Source organism: Wyeomyia smithii, chromosome 2 (assembly GCF_029784165.1).
Source record: "Wyeomyia smithii strain HCP4-BCI-WySm-NY-G18 chromosome 2, ASM2978416v1, whole genome shotgun sequence".
Taxonomy (NCBI): Eukaryota; Metazoa; Arthropoda; class Insecta; order Diptera; family Culicidae; genus Wyeomyia; species Wyeomyia smithii.
Window position 1 is genome coordinate 235,826,377 of NC_073695.1, and position 17,585 is coordinate 235,843,961.

General features: G+C 36.5%; 1 protein-coding gene and 1 non-coding gene across 14 annotated transcripts in view; one reads left to right on the forward strand and one right to left on the reverse strand.

The window, feature by feature from the left end:
• Window positions 1-15,382, forward strand: part of LOC129721664 (sodium-dependent neutral amino acid transporter B(0)AT3) — a 99,799-nt gene extending 84,417 nt beyond the window's left edge. For 9 of the 13 annotated variants that reach the window (XM_055674505.1, XM_055674507.1, XM_055674510.1 and 6 more), the window contains 2 exons: window positions 3,891-3,959; window positions 11,850-15,382. In XM_055674505.1, coding sequence (XP_055530480.1) covers window positions 3,891-3,959; window positions 11,850-12,113 — 333 coding nt within the window. In that variant the 3' untranslated portion in view covers window positions 12,114-15,382. Of the gene's footprint in view, window positions 1-3,890; window positions 3,960-4,234; window positions 4,455-4,567; window positions 5,078-11,849 lie in introns of those variants that run through there. The other 4 variants (XM_055674513.1, XM_055674514.1, XM_055674515.1 and 1 more) reach the window with 4 other exon arrangements.
• A 180-nt stretch (window positions 15,383-15,562) lies between these two features.
• Trnae-uuc (transfer RNA glutamic acid (anticodon UUC)) lies at window positions 15,563-15,634 on the reverse strand. Its single transcript has one exon. It is a non-coding gene; the product is annotated as a tRNA-Glu (tRNA).
• Between the last annotated feature and the right edge of the window lie 1,951 nt (window positions 15,635-17,585).

Here is a 17,585-nt window from a genome sequence, read left to right on the forward strand (position 1 = left end):
CCAGGTTGTCAACTCACCATTTGATGCCTTAACGTGCGCCAACTCGTGCGGCACCCAAACATCCAGTTCCTGGCCAATCGAGCCAATGCTCACATGCCGATCTACTTGGATGATTTCCACGATTTTATCGATTTCTATGACGATTGGCCTACCAGTACAGGGTGTATCTTCGACAGCCACTACACCAGAACGAAATCGATCAAACCAACGCTCTGCTGTGCGAATCGTTACCGTATCGGGCCCATAAACTTCACAATTTTTTTAGCCGCCTTCGTTGCACTTTAACCTCTCAGGTAGTAAAAACGTAAACAAAGCGAATTTCTTTCTTGGTGGACTTTATCTTTGGCGCGCTATAACTTGAGACTGAAACGTACGATCACAACACTGTCAAATCGACACTCGTAGCACAGATTATCGTCTCTAAATAGCCGTTTAGTATGACCCGATGCGATAAGTGTAACACAAGATATGTTCAAGTGTTGCCATCTATTGACAAAATACGACATTTCTTTTTCCCCAACCGGATATTATCAGGTCTCTTTATAACGACATATTCAGCGAATAACTCCCCCCTACCACTTCACTTTTCTTCAAGCTTGTGAGCATTTCTGCATTTTGACTATAACGGCTTATAGAAAGTATAAAATCAACTCTTCAATTTTCAATCCTTCTTGTCCCGTAGAGAACAGTGTACCAGTGCTCGAGCTATTACTATCACAAAAGAAAGAAGATTTCTTCAAGCTCGTGTCAATTTGGTCTATACCTACCACTATGCGTATAACCAAAAGAGGAAATCTTTGTTTTCTACTGCTTCCACAGCAATCACCATCCACTTTGTCCACTTCTACTGTCTTCTGTCGCATGAGAATTGAGCAGAAAAAAAATCAGGCACAATCCGATACGGTTGCATTTTGCTTCTCGCGCCCTCTACATCACGGTCTTCCGCCAACATTGCTATTGAGTGGGGGAACATATTCTCAAAATTCCTTCCATGCATAGACACGTGCATTCATTTCTCACAAAGGACCGTTACCGTGAGACGTAGTCCTACGTCAAAATTACAAAAAATTTCAAGTTTTTTTACAGTGTATACATTTTTTTGTTGAAATAAATTATTATCTACTACTTTGCCGAAAACAGAATGATAGATGCTAAAAATGTTTTTCATCATTAATAAGCGCTCGGAGCGAGAAATGATCCCAAAACTTGATGTCCCGGGTTTTGTGTTGATATGAATCAACCGTCACAACTATTTTCTTTATCATCTAAACAGTTTGTTTGATCGGTATAGTAAGCAAAAAAAGAGCAACAATTTCTCTTTTTATCTACTTCCATTTCCTCCCTAAAAACTGATTGGAATATCATGTGACCCCCACGAACCATAAAGTTAACGTAAAAAGTTCTTTAGCCCCATCGATTGCGACTTTAGTGTATATTAGAAAAGAGAAACCTCTTACCAGCCCGAAGATGCAGATATGAGGATGATATTTTTTATATTTTAAACGTGGCGGATCTTGAAACCCTTGTCATATTTCTTAATAACTCTTGTAAAGATATAAATTTCACAATAGAAAAAGATCTGAACAACAAACTCCCTTTTCTAGACGTCCTTTTAGTCAGAAATTTGGACTTGGAATTAAGGATTTTTAGGAATACAAAACTGGTAATACCTAACACTTCAAACCATTGCTCAAGTGCTTTGCTTAAAACAGAATGGCATCTTTTCACCATATGATCCACCGAATGGAAACCTAACCTCTCAGTAAAGCAGGCAAACAAAAGGAATTAGAATATACTTTCGAAATTGCCAGACCAAATGGTTATAATGAAAGTCATCTTCGCTCAAAATTTCAAAAAAATGGGATGGATATTGTCGACACTAGTAGTAATACTCAACTCAAAGCAATATTGAGATCTACTAAGAACTCCATTAATATCCTGAACAAAGCCAAAATTAAAAATAAAAATGCATGCTGTCACTGCGATATGGTTTACATTGGACAAACTAAACGAAATCTAGGGATACGTTTCAAACAACATTTTGCAGAAAATACGAAAGCATGTAAAGTTTCAAAAAACGATTCACCATACCTTTTCAATTTAAAAGTGGTTGAACATATTTTCATCCAGGAACATCCATTGACTTTTGATAACATAAACTCGCTCCACCCCATTAATAATCCAATGAAACAGAATTTAATGAAAAATTTTCATTCTTAGTTTTGGAATTGTTCTATTGCCGTATGCCAACCAGGAAAAAGAAAATTTCAAACAAAGATGCCCTTTTTCCACTTTAGTTTGATGTGAATACAGAGTATCATTTAAATTTTTTAAAAGATACTCATAATTTTAATTTCGCGTTGAATTGCTGAAGTTTTTTTTTTTGCGGAAGGAGTTGAAAACTTTATCACTCCTCAAAATTTTGAAACAAAAGTTTTCTCAAGTGGCAGCAGCACTTTTTTCATCATCTCCCAGCTGGTTTTAATCGGAACAAAGTTCTCGAAAATATACTGACATCAGCATCAGTAAGCTTACTACCAGAGAATATTGCATCAAAACACGAACTTTGAGTTGGCATCTAAAAGCCAAATAAAACACTATGTAAAAGCAAATAAAGAGTTTATCGTGATCAGTATAAAACAAAATAGATTAGAATTGTACTAATTTTTTGGTAATTAAATTTATATATATGAAAAAACAATGGTTTTCTAGATTAAATTAATGATAAAAAATATCTCATTCTGTATCTGTATTATCGAAAAATTTCATAATGTCATGATTACTTGCTCTACCATTCCATCAAAGTCGATCCGTTCCATCAAATATTCAATAGATGCAAAATTGACCTATCCTGGACATAACACTATGGCTCTACCGAAAGTGTAGAAATTATTTCCAGCATTTCATCATATACATATTGTATATCGAGTTACATATAATCACAAATTGTACACTACACCATGCTAGAGAAGCACATACGAAATGCACAACCCTTTACCTTTCCTTAAGTACACTTACTCACTCCCCACATACACACACTAGTAGATATCGCGTGCCACCATTTCGACGCTATAAAGCACCAAACCCACAACTTTTCTATTTCCGTTAAGCATACGCTCCTGATCGGTTACAACATCCGTTCACCCCGGACGAGACACGGGTAGAGACGGGTGATAAAACTCCCATGAAATTTCCCAGGAATCATCATATGGTACTACACGACTCACGAAAACCAACGCCGGCGAACCGTAAATGAGATGTGGTGTCCTTTTTATTGACAGAATAGCGAATGACATGAAGTTTATTTGATTACTAATCTCAACATGTCACCGTTGGGAATAGATTTTGTTATTGCTCGCAACTATGTACTGTGAGAGTGAACAGAAAACAAGTTTTATTCGGTGTCTTCACGCAGCTTGACGTGGAAAATACATTATTGTGATGAAAAATAATTTTTAAAGTGTACGGAATGAAAGAAAATTTTCAAACAACGATGATTTTTTTTTGTTATTCATAAATAGAATAGATTTTCATTTTTATTGATTTTGTAATATATTCCCATTAGATTTGCTTAATTATCTGGACATCTAACGCATACTCTACACAACACTTGTTAATACACTAAAGATTTCCAATTGCGTACGATGGTAACTAACAACACTAACTTGCAACTGTCCTTTCTTTTTCTCTCGTTTTTTCTGTGCCACTGTTTTCTCACTATGTTTTTAAATTGTTCAACACACAAACACACTCACCCAACCAATAACACCAAACTGAAAAATTGCCCATTGTTTCTTCTGTCGCGAACCGAACATTGTTCTACGATTACGCGTGAACGCAATTCTTCGTCGTCGTCGTCGCCGCTGCAAATCTTTATGTCCACAAAACAGGTGGTCAGTCCTGACCTGCCCCCGCCACAATCGCTGGCAGCAACGCGTTTCACGATCGGAGACTTTGATGTAAGTTAAGCTTCATAGCGAGTTTTGCGAACCATCTTTCATAAGCTCATAATTTGCTTTAAGCTGCGGTTGGTAAAAAAACTGTAACAGTACCAGTCATTGCAAACCAACCTGCAGCGAAAGGAGGAAAGACTGTTTCAGGTTGAGAAATTTTCCGGAAACAATTTTCCCTTCTTACCAGTTCAAGCAGCCTGGAGTTTCATCACAGTAAAACATATAACTAACCGCTTTTTCGTCTCATCTTACATTCCCGTTCCACCCTCCATTTTCTGTAGATACGAACATAGGGTTCGTCTTCTCCTACCTTTCCCCAAATCTGAAGCTGAACAATCAACAAGCACAAAATTACTTCCCAACATCCCCTATAGCCCAATAGACAAAATAGAAGTTCGTTGTAGTTGCGTAGCCAAATTCCCGCCAGTCATATTGATCATCATCTAAGTGTGTAGTTGAAGAGCCACCTCCAAAAAAAAAAAAACAAAAAAAAACAAACAACTCAATCATCATCCAGTCAGTGTGTCAGCATAACTCGTGAAACATGTCGGTGTGGTGTTCAACCACCAGCAAGGGATAATTGACATGGAGATTATTGTTACTATATTTGAAAGTTATAGACCCAGAACGAGGACAGCACAGTGAGCAGGGATAGAAATTCGGTATCGCTAATGACGTCGTCCTCGAGGACGACACCATCACCCCTGAAGCCGATTCTCGTGACCAGCAGCAACCGACGACAACAGCAAAAGTAAACAGCTTCAACTAACCGCAATCGATCCAGAAATTACCACTAAAAAGTAGCACAAGTAACAAACCAAATCGAAAAAAAAACAATAGCAGCAGCAGTGGCTCATAAATCGTTCGCAAGAAAAAGAAACTAACGGCTACACCAATGACTGTGAATGTTTTAGAAGTAATTAACAACCCACATACACCTACCCGTTGCAAATTAATAGCCCCACCCAACACCACCCCAGCACACTCCACGCAGAGCCCTCCCGGATGGATCATCGATTGCAATGTTTTTCGAAACGCGTTACTTTCTCGAATTTTCCGACCTAACATCAGCGGAGAATATACTAAGTATGAAGGGGATACTAAACGACATTTTTGACAATATGGTAACTACTTAGCTTGTTTGCCTACCAGCAAACTCACAATCTCACTGTTGTTCGATGTTGAATGGTTCACTGAGTTTACTTACACCTTCTTTTGTATATACGTTTCACTCTTTTATAAGCATGATTAGTATTTTGACTTATGTATTCACGGTTATGTTGCACATAGATTATAAAAAAACATGCATGCATCAAGGATTTTTTCTCTATTCAGTACTGAAGTATTTTTTATTATAAGTTTCATATTTTTCATTCTTAGTGAAAAAATGTTATCCAAAATTACCTCTGGTCGAAATGAGCCCATTTGTTTCCCAATATTTGCTGGCCTAATTCCACCTTATTTTTTTATCATTGACAGATTAAACATATGGGTATGAAAATGAATTTTAAAGGTGGAAATACAAATTTTTAATTCAAAGCTCAGTTAAGCCCTTGCATAAACTTAATTTTATCAATCAAAAATTCTGAAAAATGAAACAAAACTGATAAATTCCCAATTTTTGTGCCGATTTTATGATGCTAGTATGTAACGTCTTCCTGGCAGAAGAAAGAATAGCTATCGATCTTTTGTCAATAACAAGTAACAATTGGATCAATGAAATGAACAAGCTAACAGTTTTTTACTTCAGTATTCCGTATTCTAACTCTAAAAGAACTGTTCTTTGACCAAAATTTAAAAAAAAACGCTAGCCTGTTTGTCATTTAATATATAACAGGTTACAAATTTATTTTTGAGGTTGTTACTCAACAATAAACATGCAGTTTCCATACAATTTTATATGGGAAAATTCACTTTTTCAAAACTTATTCTCTGGAGATGTCGAGTTGGCTCTTAAAAATATATCGATATATGATATTTGTAGGATTTTTTTCTGGGAAGAGCTCTCCTGAAGACGGTCTGCATGCTGCAGCAGTATTGCTAGTAAAATTCAATGATGAGCCGTTCGTCAAACATTCAATCAGTTTGGGGTGAATAACTTTTTCTACAAGCTTCGTTGCGCCTTACTGTCTTCAAAAGAGTTTTTCCCAGGAAAATTTCCTACAAATATCATGTATCGATATATTTTTAGAAACCAACTGGACATCTCTTGAGAATAAGTTTTAAAAAAGTGGATTTTCCCATTTAAAATCGTATGGAGACTTTAAAAATCGGGCGCAAAAAAAAGTTCCACCGATCGATCTGAAAAGTTACACGGTTGTTATAGGACCCATATGGAACACGAAAAGTGCATAGGAGCTAGAATTTATTTTTTGTCCCACCTGAATGCTCAGTTCTATTTTAAAGGGCGTCAAAACATGAAGCATTGAGCGAGCTCATTGTACGATTCCACAAACTGCACAAATATTTCGGCAAAAAGTACAGATTAAACCATTTTATAAACGAAAATCTTACGGTTTCGTCTGCAAAAACTCAACCATGATTCGAAAGGAAAATATGCCAAGGAAATGGATGAAAAAATCACAGGAGGGTTGTGTGCAAAGCCACGTCCGCGAGGTTGAAGTAGAATACTTTTACACAGCTACGGCTGCACATTAACCTACGGCCGGGCGAAACGGTCCACGCCGCTTTTCGCGTTTAGCCTGGTAGAGGCCTAATGTGCACGGCCAATACAATAGAAAGGAATTTCACATTGAAAATTAGACACGGCTTTACTGGAGTAAGTGTTGGCAAATACATCTACCGCTAATACCGCCGCTATCGTACGAAAGCGCTTCGCTTCATGTGGGGAATAATATCAACAACGAAAAATGACGCGCGTCTAAGCACACCCGAACTGTTTCGCCATGCCGCTTCCATTTACTTCCTTATAACATCCGCCTCATGGAAGTACCGGCTGCACCTACCGCTGAGGCTGTTACCATACTGCTACTGGTACCCAAAACTATTAACTCTTCAAATTAAGTGTTTTTTTTGTCCTCAAAAGAACAATTGTTCAATTCCATTTCGGATATAATACAATCGCAGCTCTGTAATATTACTGACAGTAATATTCTTTTGAACAAAATGATCCAACTTTTCCATTAGAGGAAGTGCCGGCTGATGTACGGTAAAAATCTCGCCCGATCGCTCGCGTTGGCTTTTGTTCTCAGGCAGAGACCTGAGACGTGATGACCAACCACAGGGCAAGTGATTTGTTTAATTTGAAGGCAGCCATAGGCGCAACCCGCTGATATATTCTGTTACCGCTGAGGGCTGATATCTGCTGCTGCTGCTGTCAACGTTGTGGACGGTCCATCCAGCTCACCTTCCGACTAATGAATGTAGCTAGTTTTCCCAGAAACACTCTTTTATAGCCGGAGGGTGCTACGTAATAGGCCACGCCCTATCAGCTCAGTTGTTCCATTCACTAATGTTCTTCAGACAAATTATTCCACAATTCGCATTTGATTTTTGTATCCAGCGAATAAACACCGATGGTGCTCTCACACACGCAACGGTTTCAACCCGTATCTTATTGCGGTTAGTAACATCAAGCGATTTCGTTTGCTCGTTGTTGCGTGTTGCATCATGTTGCAACTTGGCAGCTGGGAGACGACGCAATTCTGTTTATGCTGATTGATTGAATCGACTTCATATTAGCTCTGCACAGTCGAACTAACTGCTTTTGTGAATGCGTTCTAACAGGGCAGTTTATTATTCATTGTCGGTTATGCTGATCGCAGCCTTTGCACTGCCCTTACACCGGGGGTTTACTAAATAAAGTAAAAATTAGACAACTACAACAGAATTTGATTGCATCCCGCACAGAATGTCTGCTTGTGTTGATGTCAGAAAATTATTAACCTTCAATTATTTTTTATTTGCCTTGAAAAAAAGCATTTTGCGGTTCAAAATCGGTTGTTAATTACAACCTTTGAGCTGCCCTAACATTGGGGGAATTAAGATACACGGACAACATGCACTGTGGAAGCTATTTTACATTCAGTAAATTCGACGGGTGCGACAGATTTAAATTGCTAGGATGCAACACAGAATGCTTGCTTGCGTTGACAAAAATTATTAACTTTCAATGACTTGTTCATTTGCCTTCAAAAAGGCATTTTGATTTCCAAAATTTCCTGATGGCAATCTTCATGCTGCCCCAACACGGGGGAAATAATGGCTGTCTGGCGACACACGCTGAGAAAAACCGCGCTGCTCCTGAGACGTGGTGACCAACCACAGGGCTAGTGCTGCTGCTAAGGAAGGACGACTGCTGTTGTCGCTGTCTAGAACTATTATGAGCGGCTCTGGCTAAAACAGGCTCTTATATAGGCCAAATAGCATGTTTTCAATTACAAGGTATATGATCCTGTCGACCGTACTTGGGAAGCAAGCATATAACGACCAATCAGAGGTCGAATTTTTCGTTTTGACAAGGCTGGACTATTTTCAATAGTACAATAGTGTGAATAATAAAATTACAATTATCTTATTTTGGGAAGAATTTTAGAAGATTTTCCAATCTATTGCTGCAAGAACGAAGGAAATCCATCGAATACTAACCGATTTATTAGCATTTGAAATTGGACATATTTTTCACTTTTTTCGGTTTTAGATTTTCATTTCACATCCCTATGTAGCCGAACTTCCTGAGAGAAGTATTCTACTTCAAAAAAAAAACAAAAGTTCAGTAAGACAATTGGAGGTTTTTCAGCAACATCTGGATAAGATAGATCGTTAAATATTTACTGAACTATAAAAAAGTGCAAAAAATATTTCAGTTTACTGAAGAAGTCAGCAATATTTTTTACAGAGCTCGTCAAGTGAATTTTACTGAACAGTATTTCGGCAAAAAAATGACCGACATCAGTAATTTTTTAGGAAATTACAGAATGATCCGGAAAAGTTCAAGTTTGCTGAACGCGACCGCAATACAAATTACCGAACAATTAAAACGGAAATGAGTGTGTATGCAGTTAAATATCTTTAAATATGCAGATTTGCAGGAAATAATGCGCAAAATAGTTTTAATTTAGTTCCACTTTGCTAAAACAAATGTTATTTGGTCATACTACCAATATAGAAAAGTTTTTAAATACTTAAAATGGTCGTTCTCAGCGCTGCCCCGGTTGATTTTTGAAAACTGGTAATATTATTCAAGGGGAATACTTGCTCTAAGAAGGTACCACCTCGCTGGACTCCTCCCTGTTTTCGCGGGACGCAAATATGTCTGTGCTTTTTTAGATAGATTCAGAAAACGCTGCGAATTTTTTTATACGTATCAATTGCTTCTTGATACATCATGTCAGCTAAATAAAATATGGTATATAAAAGTGAATTTTGAAGTTTCTAGATTATTTCAGTACAAAATCACGAAACTACGTTTCATAGAAATTCAAATAACAAAATCATCCTTCAAGTTTTTAGCTCTGCATTTTTAGAATTAGGTCTGCATTTTTAGAAATTTAGAATAATGCATGCGCGATGAAATATTCATTTACACAGATTTTAAAAAAACCGAGTTAAAATTCACCAAAGTAATTTTTTTCATGGAAACCTGATTTTCTCAGTCTCCCACGGTGAAGTTCAACTTAGCTCTTCGATTTTCAAGCTCTACATTTTTAGAATAATGTCTTCTGAATTCAAAAATGTTTATTTCGCTGTTGCGTGCCATATTGCATTTGTGCGGCTGGGAAACAAAATTATGTTCGGTCCGAATTTTGAGTTATTGATATATTATTTGTTTGAGCCGGAAACAGACTCCCACCTAGCCTAAAGAGTGCATCCCCAGTTAATGAGGTATAATAGTCTATCGACCGTGCTAGAAAGCTTAGACGTTTTCCCTGGGCAAATGGCCCATCGTTTTTCAAGCAGTGGTATATGCCATGTATATCTGCGCAAAAATATGTCTGAAACGCAACTACAGACATGCAAAAATCGGTATATTCTCGGACAGTCAAGCAGCACTACTAGCACCTAAGTGCTTCCAAACTCTTCCGGCATAACCCAGTTTTTCTGTTTTGGGTGCCCGAACATTGCGGAGTCGAGGGTAATGAACTAGCTGACTACCTAGCAAGACAGGGATCAGCTTAGCGGTTTATTGGCCCCGAGCCGTTTCTAGGTACGTCCAACTCCGCTATCAAAAGCGAACTACTTACTTGGGAAAGGCTAGAAATAGCATCCCAATGACAACAGGTACAGGGTTGTAGACAAGCTCAACAGTTTATCTATCCGAATCCTGGAACCGCCAGAAAGTTACTTAGTCTAAATCGTAGTGAACTACGAATAATCACGGGACTCCTTACCGGATACTGTCCCGCTTTTTATCATTTAAAGAAAATCGGTGTAGTGTTGAACGACACCTGCCGATTCTGCAAATCTGAACCAGAGAGTTCAGAGCATTTGCTTTGCTCTTGCAGAGCTCTTGCTTCCTCTAGGTACAACTTCTTAGGAAGCTACCTATTAACTCCATACCAAGTATGGAGCACTAATCCCAAGCAGGTCATTAGTTTCATCAACTATGTTTAACCTAATTAAGGTACAATATTACAACAAAACAGTTCTACTTCATCAATGAGTACGAGCAATCCGTAACCTGTGCACAGCAATCGGCGCCCGCCACAAAAGACAATCAGCAAGAATGTCGCAGTGGCATTTCAGTACCCAGTGTCATTCAGGCATACAGGAAAAAACACTGGTTGACAAAAACGAAGAAAAAAATGTTGCCCTAAAGCTCAGAATAGTTGCTCTAAAAAAATAAAAGCTTTTTAGCATTAATAAGTTATTTTTGCTAGGGGCACTAAAATTCACAGGAATGGTTGAAAAGCTATAATCTCTCACTTTTTTCAGTTTGTATTCTAAGGTAAAGTGTGTGTTAACCAGTGTTAACTACAAAGAAAAAAGATATGAATTCTTCAATTAACCTTCATAGAAAACTTCAAAATCAGATTTTAAATTTAGTGGAAGAATTTACATGAAAAATGATTATGAAAGATCAAGATTGGGATTTTTTTTTCTTGATTTGTGACATATTGCTACCTGGAAAGGATTTGGGACCAATTAAATTATTTTTGATTCAAAATGTGAAAAAAAATCCAAATATATGAAAAAAAAATCCAATAAAACGATGATGTTTTGTAAAAAATAGCACAGAATATCAATAAAATTTGAAACATCTGGTATTTTTGAATAAATCACTCCATTGCGCTATTCATCATATGCTACAACTCCCACAGTTTCCAGGACACAGCCCATCAAACCTCAACCAACTCAGAAAATTTGCCTTCAAATGTTTTCGCAACTAATCAGTTTTTCCCGATAGTTTTACGGATTCAGAGTTTTTCGTCTCTACTTCAGATATATTAGGATTGCGATTAGATGAGAGTATCGCCAGCAATAGTTCTAATTGTCACTGCAATTGACATCAGGTGCTAAAGACTTATTAATCATCTTTATGTGGAAATCTAATCCTAATCCCTCAAATTATCTGTTTCCAAAAAGCCCTTTTCCATTAGATGCACCAATCTAGCAGAGAATAAAAATTAAAATAAATGTATTTAAATAATCAATAAAGATCGGCACTGAAGAAAATTGAATGAAATAGCTGTTATAAAATGTAGACTTTTTTACTCTAGAAACTGGCATGCAATATTTAATGGTTAAAAAATATTTATTCTAGCTCCGCATTGAAATTATTCAAACATCGATAGTTCGTTTCTGGGCGATCTTGTTTCAGCTTTTGGTTCTTTTTACCAATTTCGGTTCAACTTCAATTATGCACGACAAATTTACGAGCGCAACCCACCGTTTCCCTGGAGTAATAAATATTTTCGTTTTTTCTTCTGCTCCCAGGATGATGACGACGATGATTTCAGCGGACCAGCGCTTGGCGGGCCGGTGAATATACGCAGCGACAGCGACGACGAAGATGAACCGCCGACAATCGGCAAAATGCTCTCGAAACACACTACCAGTAGCACCGGGAGTGCCGCCACTGGCGCCGTCGCTGGCCATCAAACGTTTCAGTTCAAAAACCAACACCATCTGACGGCGAACCCGCTGGCGGCCAGTCCGGTGCGGAAAAAACCGTTCAGCATGGAGGTTATGGATTTCTAGGGATTGGTATAGGCAAATATGTTCCACCGCAAGGAAGCAAAACTTGCAGTACTTAGCAAGCCAAGCTCAGCTATATTAGGTATTAGGATTACTGACTAAAAACTTCGAACATTTTATGTGCATGTACAAAGTTTCAACGATCGTTGAGAGAGATTATTAGGGTTTCATTCATTTTTTTCTTTTATTTGGAAGCATTTGTTTGTATATATCGTGTAATATTGGAAATTTGCTGTGTACAAAGCAAACCAAGCAGCATAACCTAAAATCATTATTACCCGATACGAATATGTTTAAATATGTTTTTCGCCAACCGAACAGGACAACTAAAATAACAACTGAGAGTTACCGCAACAGCCCACAGTTATGCTGAATTTCATCGTTATCAACCTCAAAAACTTAGCATCTTGGTAAGGTAAACTTTATGATTTTAACTAACGAAAACAATAAGCAACAACATGATATTAGTCAATGCATACAAGAACAATCGGGTATGTATACAGGTATCAAACTAGTTTATTTTTAACAACATTACAATTAGTTACTGTACAATAAATAACCCATCTCGGTTCAAAAATATTCACTCTATCAGAGTATTTTATTAAGTGATATAATTTATAACTAAAATCTAGTAGCAAACAGTTGAAGAAGGACGAACAACTGTGCAGCCAATTTGATGTTTAGGATTAGTAGAAAGAAAATCAAACTAAAGAGGATGAGCGTGTATTTCAAGCTAGACTAATCAGCGAACAACTTATGGCAAACGTGAATAAGATTACACAGAAAGCCGACAAAATAAATAAACATACGGAATATCATTACCAGCCGTAGTTCACTCATTACAGCCGTGCAACAGCCACAAGTTCAAAATTCAGTTCCGGTATAAAATATTACAAATTTTTTGAATGTTTCTCGTTTTTAGAACAAAAATATACTTGTCAAACCACTAACGAACAAATTTGCACATGCACAACCAAAAAAAAAAAGAACGGATGAAACATGCAGCTGTACATACAGGTTCCTTCCTATGTTACGAGACTTACAAGAGTTAGGTTCATACCAAATAAAAAATACTGACACAAGGAAAAAGATGGAAAACAATAAAAATTGTGATCAATACTATACTTAAACAAAGAGAAAAACAAGAATAGCAAGTAAGTAATCGTTTTAAGAGTTACGGAAATTCCCAAACCAAAACCAAAAAAAAAATATTATCATCTGCTGACGTGAGCGAATAGAAGTTATGTATCACTCCTAAATAAGAGTACACCTACCTTAAACGAAACCTCGGTAAAAGGAGGAAAACTCGTATGCTACTAGCCAAATTGCGAAGCGATTCACCTATATAGAAGTGAGTGGAGAAGTATTATAACATCTACTCAAACACACTCATCAACAATGTTCTTGAACCGTTTCTTGAAGTAGGCTTTCCTAAATAACACGAACATCGTTCACGGAGCGTAAGTGTTGGAGGACAAAAAATGTTTGCTCATCTAATCTTAGTGATTTTTTTCTTTTCAATTTCAACATAGGTTTGTTTCCCAAAATCCATGCGTTGTTTACGTGTATTTGATAAATTGATGTGATGGTTAATATTCAGAGAAAATGTGCTTTTATTTTATTTTATCTTACTTTGTTCGTTGTTATGTTCGGATTGTAAAAATGATAAATAATCAATGACTGTTGTACAAAAACAGCCATACAGATGACGTGTAAAAAATGTGTAGTTTTTTCTTCTTCATTAGTCCCAATATTTACCAATTTCAACCAACATGTCAGTGTTTCAATAGTTGCAAGCGATTCGTTCAGGTTTAAATACTTTTTCTCGGCGGTTTTGATGGAAATATTGTGCTGGACATAGGCATAGGTTTCAGATAAACAGGGTAAAATCATCGATCGAGAAGCTACATCCAAGGAGATAGGAAACAATGGAGGATTTTTTTGTAATTATTTCAATAAGCTTGAAATTTTTACGAGCACGTTTGTTTGTATGGGTGAAAGTGGAACAGAAATGCCGAAAGTTTTATTTTCATCAATGAAAAGAGCCAACAACCTTAGTGCCACTATAAAATGTATGAAAACTTGTCACAGATGCTAACAAAAAAAAAATAGAACGTAAGCAGTTTTCCTCAACAATTCGTTTCATCATTAGTTCAATTAAGTGTGAAACATTCGATTGACGGCTAGGAATACCAGTGAACAGATCATTATGGAGGACAGAATCATTACATAAAAAAAACAATTCACCCTTCACTACACAGAGAAAACAGGATGAAAATTACTTCAAAAATCAAACATTCAGTACACAGTATAAGACTAACAAATCAGCAGAAGTAAAAAAAAATAGTTAGCAGAAACCAATTCCTTGCGTCAATTGCTTCGATAAACATACACGCTATAAAAAAACTGTTGCAAAGTTTACAAGCTTGGTATTTACCATTAGAGAAAAAATTCCATCCCGAAAGTGCATGTGATTTCAGTCTTACTAGTTCTGTTGGATTCAATCTATAAGGCATTAAAATCGCTTTAGATTAAAACAAAGTAAAAATGTTGTCAGCAACCTAAAATTGCAAACAAAAAAAAACGAAAATCCTTATCGTATAACAGAGCAACTGTGGCTTAGAAGTATTTTCAGAAAGAAAAAATATTACAGTTTTGCCCACCGGGTGAAAATTAAAAATGTTATTATATAATAGCACCTTAGAGGATTGAAACTGAGTTTCCCAAAGTTAAGAATCTGATTTTCCTAGAGAAAAACATGGAAAGTGTACACTTTCCGAAGAATGTGTAAAAAGTTTCAAAGATAACAAAAAATAATGTGAGCTATTGTACATTTTACCGCCATGAAATTAGCACCTAGCGCACCCCTAAAGAGATTGGACCCAAACCAAAATCGTATATAAGGCAAATCCATCTAATGTACGATTGTTGATTTTTTTTTTTTGCAAAATAATTTTAAACCGATTTATGTTCGACACTGAAAGAGAATATCTATTTCAATCTTCTTTTGAATTGACCCACTATTGACAGATCAGTTTCTAACTACTCACCTCTCATTTAACCGTGATCTTAAAACCATGTTCAAATGAGGTCATTATTATCTATTTAAAGTAAAAAAATACGAATTGCAAACATAACGATAACAGATAAAGCTATGACTATGGACAAACTGGAAGTGTGCGAACAGCTGAAATGTAATATGTAATGAGGGATTACTTCAAATTGACACATAGAGGAAATAAACAGAGAGAAATAGTTTGTTAAGGAGACAATATCCGGCATTTTGTTTGTTCAAGCCTATCCGAAATTCCCTCTGTTTCTTAGTTTGATCCTAGGGGAAATGATTACCCCAAAATAGAAACGAATTTATTTACTTAATTCACATATGTTTTGTTTGTCTTGAGGAACAATGACATAATTATCTGCTCATCATCAAATAATAAAAACAATACTTCCCATACCGGGAATCGAACCCGGGCCTTCTGGGTGAAAGCCAGATATCCTAGCCACTAGACCATATGGGAGATGGTGAATAGGTAACTTCAATGGAATGGTACGTCACTCTGTTACTAATCGTTGACCTCTACTGCACAGATTATGCATCCTGATGCAACGCATGTGCAATCTCTGACTCCTGTTGATCATCATCTTGCCGTGCGCATACAAACTATGTTTACTTCACATTGAATTTGTTTGTGTTTGCTAAAACAGACCCATTGAAATGATAGAATATGAGAAAAAAGCAGGGTAGAAATAAAAAGAAATAAGCACCAATTTTTCAAAAGATTAAAACATAGTTAATACCATATATGGCTGACAATGATTTCAACCAAATTTGACGTTCTTTTGGTTATTTGATTCTACTCTCTTCTTATAGTTGACAGAGCCTTTGTTAATTTGTTATTGAAATATTCATTTCTAATCTAGAAAAGTTATCGATTAGCGCGTGTCTTTTTAAAGTTTTTTTGTTAATAGGTTTTGTAACGTAACTTTAATCTTCTATATAATAAAAATAAGTTGGAGTTCGCCAATCACGGTTAAACTCAAAAACGAATCAACGGATCGGCGAAAAAAATCGTATGTAGGGGTGTTTGGGGCCGAGAAAGGTTATTATGCTGATTTAGGACCTTTCCCTCCTTTGGAAGGAAGAGCTATCATACAAATGAAACACAAATTTCTACGCAACTCAAAAACCAATCAAGAAAATGAAACCAAATTTGACTTGAGAAAGTACTTTGGTGCAAAAAATATGTATGTCGTTAAATTCTACATAACTTTGAAACCAATCAGGCAAATGGAACCAAATTTGGAATGTGAGAATTTTAAAATGCAAGAAACGGTTTCATGATGGTTCCCTTCCCCACCTCTGAAACCGCCTAAAATAATCGAGATGATGCACAGAAGCCAAGAATTGACCGCAGAGACCATTTTGAATTCTAAGATGGCGACTTCCGGTTGCTGGAAAACAGGCCAAAATGGCCCAATACCACCCAATATGGGTATTTTTGAAACCAGAATGATACCCTGAGGCCAGAAATCAACTTCGCATGTAATTTTGAAACTCAAGATGGCGACTTCTGCTCTCTGGAAAACAGCCCAATATTGTCGAATTCCACCCAATATGGGTATTTCCGTAATCGGTATGATGCACAGGAACCAAAAATTGACCCCAGATGCCATTTTAAATCTTTTTAGGGTCACCATATTATTTTTCCGAGAATTATTTATTAGTGTTAGATAAAAATGATTGACATGAACATATTGATACAAAACAGTCTATCATAGTATTGAGGTCTATAATTCAGAGAATAATTGAAGAGGAGAAGTTCGTTTCGAACTTATCATTTGCGATCACTCTCGAATGCAACAATGCATTTAAAATTTAGTTCTAGCCCTGTTCCAACTCTGTAACTAAATTATTATTAGAACATCAATCAAATTTTACTTGCGGGGTGTTTTTTAATTACTTTACTAATTTGAGCTAGAGGGGCTCAGAAATTTCAACATTTAATAGAGAAAGTAACCTAAATTATGACTATCATATAGTAAAATGTGATTATAAAAACCAATGACAATACAGGTTGCGTTGTGGTAGGGACATGAGTTCGGAAGAGTATTGAAGAGAAGTACTCCTCACAACAACGTAAAAGATTAAGGGTTTTCAACAACGTAAAAAATGAAGTGTTTTCCTACAAACATCAGAGATACCGCTTACATGCTATTCAAATATAAAGTTGCGTAGCTTAGTTAATGGTCAATTCGAGAACAATATTCGAATTGTTCTTTATCGTATGACTCAAGTAGTAGGGTACCAATGGAAAAAAGACTTTTCAAATTTTCGAAAATGTTCCGTCTTCTCGAAAAAAGTTTTTACTCAAAATTCAAGCTCAATCGTGCAGCATCCTCTTTCATAGAACCAGATATATACTACCGCTGGCAGACAGACATTCCTTTGCGTAGTCTGAAATATTTTTT